Below are 17,241 nucleotides of genomic sequence, written 5' to 3'. Positions count from 1 at the left end.
TGCAAGAGTCTCCCATTTCAACTAATTTCTGATACAAAATTCGGATGTAAGAAAGAAATGTACTCTCAGAGAGACGGCACAAAGCAGATAGAAAAAGCAGACCAGCTTGAGAAGAGATCAGACAAGATCCTCACCATTTTGCAGCACCAGGTTGTCACGCGGGATAGCAGCACTTGGCTTGCGCGCCGAGTGCCTCAAAGCGATTGCAGGGATCGAGCGGCGAGCAGCAATGGCCGTGGCGAAGGGACGCAAGTGGAATGGCTTGGACGGTGCATTGTCATTCTTGACACCTTCTTCTCCGATGCCGTGCATAGTGATCATGTGACGCTGAGCACCTGCCTTCGACTTGAAACTCTGCAGCGTGGAACAGCATTACATGCAATCAGCAACGCGACAAAAACGCGACGAAAAAGACGAAATTAAATTCCAGACGAACATTTCTGCTTATACAGTAAGTAAGAAGCTTGGGCACAGAGAGTGTCCTATGCAATCGCCAGATGCATGGGATCATTACCTTGTTGCAGCCTTTCAAGCCGCACGGATACGGCAGATGCTGATCACGCTGGTGAGCAGTGAGTCGTTCTGTACAGTCACACATGTACAATCAGTACTGAATTCACGTGAGTGAGGAAAGCGTAGTTACAACTTACAAAACAAAGGATGAAACCTACATCCAGTGCCTACAAAGGCACGATACATCTGCTCTTGATCTTATCATCAACCTTGGTAGTGACATAACCATGGCCACAACCTTTGGGGATGGGGTTACTTGAGCCATTATGACGACATGCATCCTTATTTTTTAGAGGGTACATTCCTTTTCAACTTGGTGCACACTGCACAGAAGAACGAGAACATGTGGTATGGGACCAGACCCGAGCCACGACTGGATAACTCGGGTTCGATCGCGTCTCTTGCTCTCTTACTTTCATCTCTTGGACGGGTTCAATAACAGGAAAGTATATGAAGTTGATTGCTTCTACGTCTCAATTTATACTTGTAATACCACCAAAGTCGCTACTTTCAAGTACGGGAAATGCATGACCATGTTACTTTTGTGATTGGTGTAAACGTGGGGGCGTGTCTTTGGACGGCCAGGGGTTGAGTGGTGGAAGCTAATAATCTAGAGAGAAACATGACGATTGTAGTCAAGTACAGTACTAGATTTGTACCTACTAAGGCGGACTACTATACAGACATGCATAGTGATGGAGGAACTCAGAAAGGCAGTCAGCCTGGTCAACATTGCAATCAAATAGAAGAAGAAAAGGGGACATCGAGTTGTCCCACAACAGTAACATAGTCTAAATTGAGTTTGACACATATCGCCTGCGCAAAGTACACAAACTAGAACACGAAGGGAAATTAAGCTCACCTTTGCGAGAGAAGGTCTTGCCACAAACATTGCATTTGTGTTCACCTCTGTTCTCAGGTTGAGATGCCTCTGCACCACCATAGATAGATCAGATACACAGTGAAGTCAGTGTCAGACTCAATAGTGTGGCGCACAATCAAAGCCAACTCATGCATGTGCACACGGAAACGAGCACACATGCACAGCCACCCACGCGTACGTACACACACACACACACACACACGCACACACACACGCACACACACACGCACATGCACAAACAGAGGAAGGTGGACAGTCTGCCACACCACGTACTACTGACAGAACTGTGGTAACTCACCGTGAATTGTTGGACGTTTCAGACCGCCATATCTCATCCAATACTCCCAGCAAGGAGAGCAAAGCGGCTGCGCATTGGTGTCTCCACCATGGTTCCATTTGTGCCAGCGTACAGATGAGGTGGCTACAAGAAAAGATACAAACACAAATATGTATTAATACTGGCTTTTACCAACACGTGCCACAGCACTACTAGCACCACTGCAGACAAAGGTAGAAGGGCACCAAACAACTTGGACTTACCCGGACAGCCCTCGCATCGACCTTCAATTTCCGGATGACGACTAGCAGCCGTTGCCAGCTGTGCACCGTTACCGTTACTTGCCTGGCCCACCGTTCGTGGCGTTGAAGCACCATTTGCACCGCCTGGCTGATTCTTACTAAAATACCAGCAACAAGAAAGAGAAGAGCATGAGGAATGTCAGCAACGTTGCGAGCACAAGTGCCAGCAATACACCCTGTTACTACAGCATAGCATACACAATTTCACTTTCTTTACACACATCCAATCAGCTTCCAATCTCTCTTGTGTACAAGGCTCTGCCCTACATAGGTATTGGGCACTCTTCGGACAGCGAAGCACACCACTTGATTACACACATCCATGAATGTCACGCTGACTTGACTGAGAATGTCTTCACAACTAATCTCATCTCTCCGAGCAGAGCAAGCCAAGTATCGGCGGGTGCTATAATAATGGCGTGGGTCCCAAAGCCTACTAACCCACTAAAGGAGCAGAGTATAGTTTCAATCCACGAGATATTCAGACTTACGAGATGCTGATGCGGATCTGCTTCAGGGAATTTCCATTCTTCTCATTGTGCTTCTGCTGTTTCTGTGGGCAGGGGAGAAAGAAACAAAAGGGGCAAAAGAAGAAAATTAATCGAACACATACTTCTTTATTTGCCGGTAACCTGCCTAACTAAGATTTCTAGTTTCTTGAATGGCCACGTAAACTGAATACGAACAAGGCCAACCCATCCACAACATTCGGGCCTGGTTACACAAGCTGTCCACCTGTCCACAGGTGTTTTCCAGACTAAATCATGCAGCTAGGACAAGAAGGCACAAGAAATCGTCAATGCCCGTTCCGGCATACAGCTACCAGAGCTGGTACGGACTGGCATTGGTTGAGCATCCCACCACCCATAGCGTAGATCCACAGAATGGGCATGCTAGACTGCCAGATTATATTGCGTACAACGCATTGCCAGTTTTCCACACACATATGCGAGCTGGCAGATCAGCCCCACCTGCACCACCAGGCGTGTCCCTTACCACTCTGAGGTATCGCTCTGTTGTCTTCCACATGTAGTAATACTCGACCAGACTCTTTACGCTCTTCCAAACCAGCTACAAGACAGAAACAGGGGGCAAAAGGGGGAATAAAACCAAAGGTGAAGCAATCACAAGCAGTCCATGCCATGTGTGTTGGCAGGCTCTACTGAGTCTACTGCATTGTGAAGATTGCCTTGTACAGACAAACTACAGTATAAAGTAAAAACTCAACTGACAGGACAGAAACGAATTCAAACAATATAAAGTAATCATATGCACTGGGTAGTGTGGTGTATAACTTAATTGTGTGATAGATGCACTTGACACCGTATGAATTAACACGTTTTGCTCTACCATGCACTTACTGAGTTCTTCTGTATGTCAAAGAAATCCTTTCCATATTTGACGAGAGACTGTTCGAACTGTGCCACCTCATCTGCAGAATACAGCATAAAAATTAACAAATAGCCAGGAATCAGCTCAGCTCAGCTCAACACACCCCCCCCCCCCCCACACACACACACATTTGCTCACTGCCAGAGACTGGGAGAGGGTAGATAGATTGCTGTGTGTTAAACACAGACACACAGACATGCATGTGCACATAAGCATACACATCACAAATGCCAAGGATTGATCATAGAAGCCCTAACGTTATCCAGCTAACATGAATGGTCAAAAGAAGGTACCCACCTGGAGTCCAGTTCTCCAGTTCATCTCTGCACAAGAGAGGCCCACCCTGGGGCACAAGAGCGCACACTGCCTGTGACAAGTTGTACCGATAGCGGTGCAGAGTGGACATGGCATGAAACTGAAATAGAACACACACAGGAACAAACAACAACCGAAGGTCATAAACCGAACAGCTATACCACGAGCATTTCGAAACTACACCTACACCAAACCGGAAGAGAGAGAGAGAGAGAGAGAGAGAGAGAGAGAGAGAGAGAGAGAGAGAGAGAGAGAGAGAACCAAACTATGCGCCTGGGCAGCAAGAACACAGAAGAATGGAAGAGAATTAACGAGTGGCATGACACAAATTGGGTAGCAGCTAATCACGCACCAGTGTGACGTCTCTGGAAGCGGCGGCAGCACTGACGCACAAGCTCGGCTGGTTCCGGGATGAGATCATGGCACGTGCAAACGTACCTACAGATCTGTGCCATGACAGACAACACACAATGATAGCATTCTACAGAGAAGTACACATACCCAAATATTCAATGTAGGACATTATAGCGTAATCCCCCCCCCCCCCCGCCCTCTTTACTTTTCTATAAATTTATCCTTGGCTCTCCATCCGAGTCCATTTTACTTAGGGTTAGGAATTGCACACGATCCAGCATTCCATAGTATTGACAAGAGTGATTGACAAGCCGTAATGAAGTGTTAACATTAGAGAACCGGATGTACTCATTATAGCTTTGCTTGTCAATAGCCACCCCACTACACATTCACTCCTATTCAAAGCCTCCATAAGTAAGTAGATAGATTGTGAGCAACGCAATACAAGTACAATGAACAGACGAGCCAGACACTACCACTGACCTTGCCAAGACCATGAACTGATCAACTTGCTGGCTCGTCAGGTTGTCTGGGCACCAGACCTGAGTAGCAGCAGCACACGCCGGTTCATTTTCGTCCTCCTGGCCTGCACAAGCACAACACGATGAACAACACAGCAGCATACACTGCATACATATAGCACAACACGATAAACAACACAGCAGCATACACTGTATAGCACAACACAGCACAGACTGCATATAAGCCGGTACGGGCACAGTGGCGAACGAGCAACCATTTCCTTTTTCAGTACTCAGCGCCACAGAAAGCAACAGCAGCAGTGGAGGGTACCCACACAGTAATACTAATAATAATAATAATAATAATAATAATAATAATAATAATGACAGTTCGCATATCACTCATTGCATGAGGTCAACGCATCTGTTGACAATTCCAAGCCAAGCAGCTCTATCAGAAGCAGATTGCACAGCATCCAGCCACACAGTAATGCACGGGCATAATTGCACACTGTACCTGGCGGAAGCATGTCTGGAATTTCGGCCTGGTACTTTGGGCCGGTGCGAATCTCGCCACTCTCCTCAACCAGCGTCCTCTGTTGGCTGTCATACACCAGTGAATAGAAAAACTTGTGCTGCATTTCCAACAACCAACAAGCAAACACAGCAAAAGGAACAAGCAGAAATGAAGCAAGAGGGCCTACCTGCTCACATAATTTACCTGTACCGTTCCGAGGCCACATGCACACATCCATTCCGTCAGAAATGCATATGACTGCACATATGGCATTTACTGTAAAACGGCTAATTTTGGCAGGTAAAGTCACGTGCATTCCCAAAAGCAATCCCGGTTTTTAGACTGGCTGGATACTTGATGTTCACGATGTCCAATTGCATCAAGACTTGTCGGTGGTGTCAATACAGCATAGCAAAGTCGATAAGAACAAGCAGCTTCCTCAAAAAACAACATTAACAAGCGAAGTAACAGCAAAACAGCATGCAAGACGAACAGCATGCCGTGGGTATTGCAGCTGCACTTCTTACATTTTCCTTCAGGTAGTAATCTGGGCTTTCCTCCTCGCAGAGCAAAGTCACTTCGCAACGTCCACTACAGGCACAGGGAGACATGAAAGACACGCATCGAAGTCAAGTGCTGCGAAACAGTACAAAACTGACAGATGAGTCTACATGGTAAAGGTCCTGGTCCAAGTGCAGCTTGACAACCAACCACAACGATAGTCAAAAGCAATCTTTACTCGCGAAGTGCAAGGACACATCCCCCGCAACGGCAACAGCCAGTGGGTGACGATTAAACTTACCGAATGAGACTGACTTCAAACGTGTCATTATCTCTGGTTAGAAACAAGTGGCGGTGAGACAGCTGGTGCTGCTGGTCTGTGCTGAGCTTACTTGGGAAAAAGCCGTTGTTTGGGCTGTCTTCCTCAACATCCTCTGCAGAACACAGATAAAGGTCCAAAGGGCAACATGTAAAGAATTACTCTCTACTGTGAACTCTCACCACTGTCGTGGCCAAAGAAATCCGACAAGCGAGGCAAAAGCAGCGCCCTGTTTCCATTTCAAGTACATCATGCACGGTCCGAACACCCACCTGAAGGCCGCGGGGGCCGCATGAGCCTTGGCACTGCTTTCGCCACGTGATTAGGACTTCTTTTGCCACGCCGGTACAGTGTAGTATGCTAGCCACACAGCATGCATAGCAGTCACACGATCCACACTAGAAGCAGAGTCCATGACAAGACGGCACCAGTACGAAACTTTCTTCACACTCACCCAAATGCTTAGCCGCCGTCAGCTTGAGCGTTGTGTTCATGTCGCGCATGCGCATGTAGCGACTCACAGTCGCCTCCACTGTACCAGAACTGGACTGTGGCACACACACATTACGATAAACACATGAATCAAGAACATGTGAGCTGGTGTCGCGATCACTTACACATTGACAGCCATTGCAACTAAGCTGCAGAAAAATATTCATCACTCGCAAAACCTGCAATCAAATCATCGTGATTTGTGCTGCACTCCACTCTGCGCAATGGCCGTGTACTCAGCAACATTTAGCTGCTGGACTAAAATGCCCACCTGGGTGCCTACCCGCCGGCCACTACTCACCAACCCCTAGATTGGTCAGCGTAGGCATGTCGATATTATTGCTGCATGCTACTACAATGAAACTCACCGCGGTGCACAAGCGGCCATGTAACAAGCAGGCAAGAAGTGCAGCGCATCTCCATCAGCTTGCATAGACTCTTCATCTCATCGTGCACAAAGCATAGTAGACGCCAGGGAGTAGTAAAATACAGGGAGGTGACACGAGCATGTACGGCCAGTTTGACGATTGCCTCAGCACCGTTTTCACCCGGCGGGTGAGATTGGGGTACTATGGGTACCGAAGTGTGTAGACACGCGCGCGGATCAGGATTCTCTCGATCAGGGAGTAGTAAAATACCTACCGCCAAAGAGACTCCTACTGCAGCCCGTAGAAGCTCAGCGCTGAGAATTTCCAACAATTGTCTGCCTTCACAAAGTCTGGTAGTCGACCAAACTACCACTATGTCAGGATAGAAGTCCAGCAAGAGTGGTATCACTTTGCGAGATATCCCTGCGTGCCGTAGATTTTTCCTGTGTCGATACAAGCTGTTTACGACGACGTAGCCCGCATTTCAATCCTTGACAAACTTAGGAACATTTCATTCCGAAAAGTGAACTCCCGAATCTCTAGCATACCATAATATGAAATGCTCATCATCACAAAGAAGGTAGAGAAGTACTGGTTGATCACAACCGAGGAGAAATTAGGGGCGATCGTGTGGTGTCCTAGAGATTTTTTCGACTTCAAAATCTGTGCACTCGCTTTTCATCTCCAATCGTACACGTATTGTTCTCAAGGAAATCACCTTCCTTCTATTGCTCCATGCCGTCGATCGGGACGATTTTCGGAAGGGTGGTACCTTTCCATATGACGATGACACAGATGTATCACAAGAGCAAAACAAATGCTGTTCCATGAGATGGATAGACCTTTTCACGGAATTAGTTCTTCGACAAATACTCAAGATTGATTCAGCAGATCATCTTTTTTTGCGAAAGAAAAAAAAAAAAGCGAGGCACCCATCAAAAATCACGATTAGTGGCGTGTCACCTCCCTGTATTTTACTACTCCCTGGTAGACGCTGAGTGAAAGAGGCTTTTACTCCTATCCAGTGGGTGCACTGCGTAACACAAAGCATGAGCAGGCTATTGCACAACTAACCTTTGAAATGGAGTCCAATCGACAAATGTAGTACGGCTCTTTGTTGCTGTTGACTTCCATAAATACAAAGTCTGTGCACATACATGAAGATAACAAGAAAAATGAACGCACATAGCAGTCGTGTGAAGCTTGGCAAGTACCCGTAATCATTTCAACTAACTGCAATTACTACGTACATGCATATATCAATCTGAACTTCTCTTAGTATAGCACTTTATAACAATGAACGTGTAGTTTAACCCTTTTACGGTCTCACATTTGAAAATCGATCACCGGTGATCGATTTTTCAAACTATCGTAACTCAGTCAATTTTTGAGCAAATTCGAACATCTAAATATCTGGGTTGAAGAGAAAGCTCCAGGCTATCCGTAGGAACAATCGCCAAAGCGATAGAGTGAACGGCTGCGATGCTACGAAGCTCGCGATCTGCGTCACGGCTCATTTACGATTTGAGTGGGCGAGCTGGGTCTTGAGGACGGGTTTTTCCCTTTGCAGCTACCTGTCGCCATAGAGACACGGATTCAAATGAGAGTATCGACTCGCAGCACTCCTCACAAAAAATATGAGCTCGATGTGAGCAAGGAGAGGGAAATGGCTGTTGAATCTTGTTTCTCGTCGTGAATCAAGCACTGGGGCGATGTCGCTGCGCTGCAGCGCTGGATCCACGGCACGCTTGGTGTCGAATTGTAGCTCGGCGTGTTGCTCTTGTCCAGAGCTTTCCAGAGAGCCCAAGATCACGAAAATAGGCGAAGGGAAACTGAAGTTATGGATGAATCAAGGTACGAAATTGTTGAATTCTGTAAATAGCCTCATTTTGACTGGATTCTGAGACCGTGAAAGGGTTAACCAATCCCAGCGGCACACTTCTGCAATGCCATAGAAACAACGCAAGTCCTTTAAAAAGGTAAACTCGGTCAGCGAATGGAACTAGACAAAGCGATACGATCATAGGCTAGGTAGATAGGCACCTTGACGTTTTAGACGGGTGCAACATGGAAACAAAAATGGCAGACAGAATTTGATTAAAACCAACCAGCCGGTCTTCGCAACACACGTCTATGGAATATACACATGACTGTTTGGATGGTCTAGATGAACAGCATACAGGCGCGTGCGCCGTATGGGTTCCTGGGTGCCCGGAACCCCCTTTTTTTCGCTCAAAATGCAGGATTTTGCTTCATTTTTTGAAAATTTTCCCGGGGGAGGACCCCCGGAACCCCCCTTGAAGGGCACCGGCGCACGCGCCTGGCATATCAGTGATGCACAGCTCATACCAGTGGTTACTGCACATGATGTAAGCTGCCTGAGAGATACTAGTACATGTATGCGGCTTTAAAAATACATCGTGAGAAATAATACTGTTCACAGAGTGCAGCACAATTTCAACTTCCTCATCCCCTCCAAACCCCCACTAGGTTGGCTACACAACTGCAGGGTACGTCACTGCTTGTGGAACCTGCTTACCTCCGACTCTGTACAAGCCCTCGCACATTGCATAGGACGCCATGTCGCCTCAGACTTATGCACTCAAGACCCATGCACAGCGGAGAATGCTGCAAGCAAATACCAAGCGCGCCACACAGGAGCAACATGAAACTACCACAACACACAACAATGCCACAGCATTGAGTTGAACAAGGTTTTGCCTTTAGGAAATGGAAAGATAGGCACTATTGAGTATTGTAGGGATGAAAATATTATAATAGAAAGAGAATAGAATGGACAAGATCAAGGTGCGCGCCCTGATTTTAGACGTGCGGGATACTGACATAAAGAGTACACGTGCAAGGGACCTCTGGGGCAAAGCTCACCTGCTCAAACGCCGTTCTTTCACGAATTCTTTCGCCACATCCAAAGAGAAGATTCAACTCTCGAAGAACAAACTAACTAGTTACTTGTTGGAACAGACACGCACGGAAAACAACCTACGCACGAGCTGCTCAAACGTGTAGTCGCGGTTGCATGAGCAAACCAGATCAGAAGCAGTGCGCGTCCCATGCCATGCCCGGCGCCCGGCCCGGCCCGTGGATTTTAGGGGGATTGCATATTTTTACCAGTGAACTCTTGATATTACTCATTTTTGCGAGAAAGAAGAAAAGGCTGCTGACGTCACGAGCAGAAATTTTCGGTGGTGTAATTTTTTCGGTATTCTCCAAAATCCGAACCCATAGCCGCTACTATAAAAATTAATATTGGTCTGAGAGGGATGCAGTGAACTTCTTATAAGGAGACCGTAAAAGTGAAGAGCCGTGCACGTCCGTGGGTTGCAGAAAAGTTTCCGAGAACGAGATATTCCTCTCTTCTCTCCATTAAATGGCCATTGGGCGTAAGACTTTATATTAAGGGCGCGTTTGGTTGGTACGAACTAGAACAGGATTCACCAGAACAGCGCGTTTGGTTGGGACTGCACCTGTTCTGGGTCGGCCAGAACATGTTCTGCTTGCTCCGGCCTCGAGGCCGGAGCAGACCGAGCAGTTTCACTTTTTCACAGTGAAACCTGGCGGGAACATCGATTTTGGTCCCAAATGATCACGTGCATACGCTTTTGGGTTAGACTCGTTGTACCGTACAAAGTGACCATGGTGACCATACACATTTTTGAAGGATGCACCAAGTTTGGCACATTTTTCCACAAAAATGTGCTCTGTTTCTGGAGTACCGTTTGGTTGGCATGAGGCTGCTCCATGTGCACCAGCTGTTCGATCCTGTTCTAGATCGTACCAACCAAACGCACCCTTATATGCGGGAGGAGGGAATTCATTTTCATTCATTCAGACTTTATTTGAAGGATTCTCCAAAAGTAAATTATTATTATTATTATTATTATCATTAAATTTTGAATAGGGCAGTCCCACAGGCCTAGGGCCTTTTTACAGGGTACCCTATGAATTGTTGAATAGATGAACGGAAGTTTCTGAGCAAGGAGATTGTGCGAATATCAGCAGGAAGCGCATTCCAACGATCAGAAGTAAATGGATACTAGTACTCAGTATCGGGGGGGGGGGGGGGGCGGGTTCCTGGAAGGGTGGATGAGACGAAAGGGAAGTGAAAAGGGGCTAGGGAAAATACTTAGCAGAAACACTGCTCAAGGAAAACTACATGTACAATACGTCGTACTGTCTTTCAAATGGTCCTGAATCTTTTAAACTTCACTTCTCAACTCCAAAACGGTCCTGAATCTTGTTGTTGTATGTAATCCGTTACGTCCATCAGCACAACCGCTCAGGCGTCCCTTATCTATATCAGAGACAGCGAGTCGAGCGGATGACTCAGCCATCTCCGGGTGCGAATAACCCAGCCGTCGTGCACCACGCAGGCAAGCCAGTGAGTGCGTTCGATTATGCACGCGAATCGATTCACGAATCAGGTCGTTCATGTCCATCAAGCGCCGCTTCGACCTTGAGCGCTGTGGACTGGAGGCGGTTTGGCTCGAATTGCGGCCAGTGATCCTTCCCTCACTCCCCCTCATCATCTGCTCTGTTTACAGACCCCCTGGCCGGAGACAGCATCTCCCAAGTCCAGACATTTAGTGACCTCCTAGAGGACTGTCTGTCCAACATTAGCCTCCCCAATTCTGCGATTGTACTTGCAGGAGATTTGAATGCTCGCCACTCTGACTGGTCTCCTAGAGACACTACGAATCGTGCTGGAAGGGAGTTCCGCAACCTCTTCTCTTGTTTTGGCCTTGAGCAAATGGTGACATTCCCCACACACTTTACCCCCCCCCCCCCCATGGCTCAACATCGTGTATTGACGTTGTGCTCACGGATCATCCTCACCTACTACTCTCTGTTACATCTCTTGCTCCTCTTGGTGCATCTGACCACGCACAAATCCTCAGTCACTTCCTACTGGCGTACTGCCTACTGATGCTGTTTATCGTGAGGAACCTGCTGCAAACGGACATCCCGCTGCTGCACCCCAATACCACTTCAGGAATGTTCCTGGAAAGCCGGGATATGACTTTAAATCCGTGCCATCTTCCCGGTCTGGGATAGTGTGAATGCAGAGCTCGCTGACATTGACTGGAGCTGGCATCTGCGTGCCAGCAACGTCAATGATGCGCTTTCGCACTTTTCTTCCATTCTCAACAGTGCCCTTGAGAAGCACCTCTGGCCGTTCGGAAAGCAGCCGTATTCTCACCGCTGCCCACGTCCCAGTCAGCCACCCTGGGTTGATGCCCATCTCCGCACAGCAATCAAGTGGAAATATGATCTCTATAGCATTTTTAAGAAGTACCCAACACAACAAAACAAACAAGCATACCAACAGCAGCGAAATAATGAAAACCCTGACGCGGACAAAGTACAGAGCTTATATCCGCTCAGTGCAAACTACTTTGCAGGGTAGACACCGTCCATCGCTTCACCAGTTTGTGAGACAAGCAAGAATTCGAAACGTATCACGGGAAATTCCGTCACTCACCACAGGGACTCAGCAGGCGGCTGACCCTTTGGCCAAAGCTACCGCATTGAACGCCCAGTTTGCTTCTGTGACTCGGCCAGATGACCCGTTGCTCTCTATTCCCCCTATTCTCACCCCCTCGGAGCCCTCAGCTTGTTTCACGTCCGTCATCACCACAACTGCCACTGTCTGGCGTCATCTGAAGAAGCTTCCGACGTGCAAGGCATCTGGTCCCGACGGCATCCCCAACCGGGTCCTCAAGGCCCTGGCACCATCCATAGCATTCCCTTTGTGTCATATTTTCAACATGTCATTTACCTCGGGCATATTCCCTTGCGCATGGAAAACAGCGAAAGTCATACCCATACAAGAAAGGTTCCCGCCACGAACCAGCCCCACCTACCTGCAAACTACCGCCCTATCTCTCTTCTTCCCTGCGTGTCCAAAGTATGTGAACGCATCTTTTATGATCACTTATACATACATGTACATGTTTCGCCGTTTCTGAGTCCCGCACAATCTGGGTTTCGTAAAGGCGGCTCCACCTCCCTTCAACTGACCCGCATCGTGCAGCAGGTGTGCCAGCATAGGGATAACAGAGCGCTTGCTGGTATTTGCTTCTTTAACTTGGCCAAGGCGTTTGATACCGTCTGGCATCGAGGACTTTTGGCCAAGCTCGAGCATGCATTCATGGTACGTAAACAACCACTCTCCTGGCTGAAATATTATCTCTCTGGGCGTTATCAGTACGTAACTGTGCTGAGCCAGTATTGTCAGGCGTTCCTCAAGGATCAATTCTTGGTTCCCTACTATTTATAATTTACGTAAACGATTTACCTGCAGTCTTCCCTGGAACGTCTCTGTTTGCTGACGACACGACCCTTCTCACCTCATCAGCTTCCCTCACTGGCCTGAAAAACAACTTGCGTGCTGGCATTCAGGAAGTTCTCTCCTGGATGTCGTCCTGGAGATTGTCTCCAAATCTATCAAAAACAAAGATCATGCTCTTCCCGCCCCAGCCAGAGTTCACAACCCTCATCCATGCCAACTTTCCAAATCCAATTGACATAGTGTCTTCTCACAAACACCTTGGCATTGTGATTGACTCTGCACTCTCTTGGGTACCCTACATCGAATATATCTGTAAAAAATCAAGTAAATCCTTAGGAATTCTCTCCCCCCACTGCTCCTACCTCCCACTTTCTTGCAAGCTTCATTTTTATTTAGCCTACCTTCGCCCAATATTTGATTATGCCGATACGTCTTGGGTTGGATTATCCTCTTCCGCTGCTCCAAAGCTTGAAATACACCACAAGAAAATCCTTAAAATTCTCCTCCGTCAACCCCACATGCTCTCATCATCCGCCCTTTATAAAATCGCTCACACAACCCCGTTATCACATGGACGCAGTGCACACCTGGCTTCTCTTGTCCATTCTATTATTATTAAGCTTGAGTTGTGCCCACCTCATCTCATGTGTTTTAATTGGTTCTCTTCTCTAAGAACTAGAAACTCGCTCTTACTCCCTAAGTGTAACTCATCCACTCTTTTGCGCTCCCCTCTCTTTGTTGCTTATTCTGTTTGGCTCACTCTACCCAGAGAAGTTAAGGATCTGACCTCACTCCGCCTGTTTAAGATCCGTGCCGCCCCTTATTTACTACGACATAAAATAGCTCATTATCCACATGTCCTTTGCGTCTCTGTGTTTTTCACTGTTTTTATTAGACATTATCTTTCTTTACGGAGTTGTTGTTGCTGTTCATTTTGCTACTCTTTCTTTTCCCTCCCCTTACTTTTATTTATCGCCGTGGTTGGCAATCACCCACTCTCTTCACATTGGCCGGTGTTTCCACCGAGTCTTGAAGTGTTGTAATAAATATAAATATAATTTATTATAATCGATTCATGAATCGATTCGCGCTATTCACATCACCCCATGTGAATAGAGTGAATGGATTCCGAATCGATTCCAGGGCTCATGACATGAAATGGAACGACTTGAATGCATGCGAATGGATTCATGAATCGATTCAAGTGTGTAATCGAACGCACTCACTCTGGCACGAAGATCAAGAAGCGCAAAGCTGAACCTGCAGGGGGATCCATACATGCCAAAAATCACTGCAGTGCAGAGTATGGCTCACCAGATTTGTTGGACCGGCATTAGCCAAAATAATTTAGGCTGAGGAGTGTGGGCTGCGTCCCACCCGCCTGTGTGGATTCACAGGAGGTGTGAGTTACGAAGTCTGAAGAAAGTGTTGAACGGTCTCTGCTGGGATGACGACTACACCATAGCTCAGTGGTTAGGGCATCGCTAGCTACAAGCGAGGGTCCCTGCTGGTTCGAGTCCTGGTGGTGACAGTCAATTTTTCTTCAGACTTTTCCCGTTTGTGTCTTTCCCTCAAACTAGTCAAGATTTAGGCATTACAGCTATTCTCTTGAGCTGAGTTGAGGAGAGCGGCGGCAGCTCGACCAGTACTCAGAAGTGGATCTATCACCGGTTGCTGCGAAAACCGCAGGGGCGAAGGTTCCGCGCTCAATATCCTTGACCCGCTGTTCATAATTATCGCTTTCGCTTTTCTCGTTCATGACGCTGGTTGCAAGAAGTGATGGAAGAGGATCGATTTGAGGAATGAGGGAGCAGAGGGGTTGAAAACCCGAGTATCGAGAAAGACTCTCTCAAATTGACCTCCCCAAACACCAATTGCCGCAACATCAAGTCGAGCCTGGTCTTCTGTGGAGGCAGTCTTCGACTCTTGTAGCGGAACTGGTTACTGCTCACCAGATAGCGGTTGCAAGTGTGGCTCGATGGCGACACTATTCGCGACACGTTTCAATAGGGAGGCAGTGATGTCCCGCACCTCAGGCATTGTGTCGCAGTGACGGAAACCTCCGGTGCCGCACGTCAGGGCATGGGCTACTGTGAATCTGGCTCCACAGACACAGGTTGATGGTGAACGAGAAGGCCGCCAGCCATAGCGCAATGCCAAACCATCACGAAACTCGCTTTTGCTAAGTTTTGGACAGCACAAATCCATGACGGGAATGGGGATAGAGGACGACATGTAACTTTGTAAGCCAGCTGGAGGCGCCAGGTTCACTTGCCAACTGAATCGTGGGCTGCGAAGTGGGTTACGCGTCGGCTGTGAAGCCACGGATATCGCGGTCTTGGCTTTCTGGCGGTGATCTACACGCTGTGACGCTTTGGCTGAGGCAACTTGGCAAGAGCGTCCCTCACACTGAAGTCTTGGTTGAGGATGTTGGTGGTGAGCACCTCTGTGATCGCGCAGGATGAGGCGTATTGGGTTGTCAGAGATGTTGGATTGGCGATGCCCAGGCCACCATCCTGGCAAGGGAAGGCAAACAGTCGTCGTAGCTCCAGACTGACCCGGTCTTCTCCAGTCAGGGCTGGCAGCAGCTTGGTAACAATGGCGTGTTCCAACTTATCAAGACCACTGGATGCATCCGGCAGAACACGACACAAGAATGTCCAGCGGCATGAGAGAGCACGAACAAAAGCAGTGTACGCTGCCTGGGGCTGGGTACGAGCAAAATATGAGAGTGTCTCAATCTGCTTGTACCAACCATTCGTCGGCCTTCTCCTGGATGTACCCCTGCATGTTGTGGGGCGTGCCAATAGCAGACCCCAGGTAGCGGTTGCCATCAGATGTTACTTGGATGCCAGTATCAGCAAAGAGGCGCACAGCATCGTCGCAGGCATGTGGCTTGACGACAAGCACAGACTTCCGAGCATTGAGGTGATATCCGTAGGACGGACCTTCCGCCTGCAGTTTGTCCCACCACGATCGAATTGCTACAAGACAACCACCTGCAGATGAATCGTCCGCGTATCAAAGATGGCAGGTGTCCGGGGTTGCCACTGCTCTCACAAGTGGGAGGATGCCGAGAGCGTAGAAAAGCATCGCCGGGGGTCCCCCTGGGTTGTGCCTTCTTGTGACAGAATACACTCCCCTGCCACATACAAGTTGCTGGACCGCCGGTACTAATTGATTAACTTACAACTACTGCAAGAGCGGGGCATTGAATGTTTTGGATGGCCATATTGCGGTTCAGGTTATTGAACGGATTTGCAGCGTCCGCCATAATGACGCCCACCGTTTCCTCTTGGGCGTAGACTTGATGCACGGCATGAATGGATGCCTCTATGCCGAAATATTGTCCACCACAGAGTTGCAAACTTCCCGCTGCTTTCTGGATGTCGTCGCCAATGACGAACAAGATGCTTCGGCCGATGATGCGACGCACTACCCGGTCCCAATCCCTATCGGTCTCACCCGGGGCCCTGGTCGGGTTCTTGTCCAGAGGGACCAATCGGGAGGCGAGATAGGCCTCCAAGGCTAACGGATCGATGTACTGGGTAGCCAATGGCGAGCACATACATGTAGGACTAGTGCATCACAAAATTTAATAGAGTCCGATGCGGCCTCTGCAAAACTGGTTGCCATCCATCTCAGCCATGTGTCCGCGTCTATGCCTGATGGGCCTGCAGCACCATGACTGCATGAGTGTTTAAAACAGCCTTCCTCTTGCCAGGGAGTCGTATTTTTACTATTTTATGACTTCTACCTTGGCTTGACGCATCATGTGTTTTTCGAACTTTTTTCTTCACTCACTAGCACTGATGAGAGTCTGAGCAAGACTTGCCAAGACTAGAGTCCATACTCAGTAACCCCTGGCCTGGGCACGATGATGGGGGTTATGTACTCTTGGTCTGAGTGATGAACTCGTTGGAACTAACTACTGTGACTTGCCAACCGGGTCGACCTGTGATCATGGTGATAGAGAAGACTTGTTACAGTTTACCATGGTTTACTGCTTGTGCTTGGCCTGCAGGCCTGGTAGAGCTACATCATTACATGTACATGTAGTGCATGCGACACAAACTGTCACTGTGTCAGGGGACTGGGGAGGCAGTTCTCAGACTCAGACTATGCCAAGCTGGTGACCAGGTGATCGTGAGCTCAGCCCAGCTGATGTCACACACGGCATGCCTCTTTCTTTGGAGACGTTCCACAACTACCAATGACTACCAGTACCACTAGCCCT

The 17,241-nt window shown here is 48.1% G+C and overlaps 1 protein-coding gene across 1 annotated transcript in view; it reads right to left on the bottom strand.

The window, feature by feature from the left end:
- The window catches only part of LOC135815157 (metastasis-associated protein MTA3-like), a 13,782-nt gene extending 4,062 nt beyond the window's left edge, over positions 1 to 9,720 (bottom strand). Inside the window, exons 1-18 of the mRNA XM_065328411.1 lie at positions 9,581 to 9,720; positions 9,234 to 9,322; positions 7,769 to 7,839; positions 6,289 to 6,382; positions 5,817 to 5,949; positions 5,542 to 5,605; positions 5,015 to 5,132; positions 4,520 to 4,622; positions 4,035 to 4,128; positions 3,665 to 3,782; positions 3,337 to 3,407; positions 2,972 to 3,046; positions 2,467 to 2,528; positions 1,937 to 2,073; positions 1,695 to 1,817; positions 1,376 to 1,444; positions 515 to 582; positions 135 to 354 (exon numbers count right to left, since the gene is read on the bottom strand). Of these exons, the coding sequence (XP_065184483.1) occupies positions 135 to 354; positions 515 to 582; positions 1,376 to 1,444; positions 1,695 to 1,817; positions 1,937 to 2,073; positions 2,467 to 2,528; positions 2,972 to 3,046; positions 3,337 to 3,407; positions 3,665 to 3,782; positions 4,035 to 4,128; positions 4,520 to 4,622; positions 5,015 to 5,132; positions 5,542 to 5,605; positions 5,817 to 5,949; positions 6,289 to 6,382; positions 7,769 to 7,839; positions 9,234 to 9,276 (1,663 nt within the window). The 5' untranslated portion in view covers positions 9,277 to 9,322; positions 9,581 to 9,720. The remainder of the gene's footprint in view (positions 1 to 134; positions 355 to 514; positions 583 to 1,375; positions 1,445 to 1,694; positions 1,818 to 1,936; positions 2,074 to 2,466; positions 2,529 to 2,971; positions 3,047 to 3,336; positions 3,408 to 3,664; positions 3,783 to 4,034; positions 4,129 to 4,519; positions 4,623 to 5,014; positions 5,133 to 5,541; positions 5,606 to 5,816; positions 5,950 to 6,288; positions 6,383 to 7,768; positions 7,840 to 9,233; positions 9,323 to 9,580) is intronic.
- Positions 9,721 to 17,241: the final 7,521 nt, after the last annotated feature.

Source organism: Sycon ciliatum, chromosome 4 (assembly GCF_964019385.1).
Source record: "Sycon ciliatum chromosome 4, ocSycCili1.1, whole genome shotgun sequence".
Taxonomy (NCBI): Eukaryota; Metazoa; Porifera; class Calcarea; order Leucosolenida; family Sycettidae; genus Sycon; species Sycon ciliatum.
Note: the sequence above shows the minus strand (reverse complement) of the source record. Positions and strands in the feature narration are given on the sequence as shown.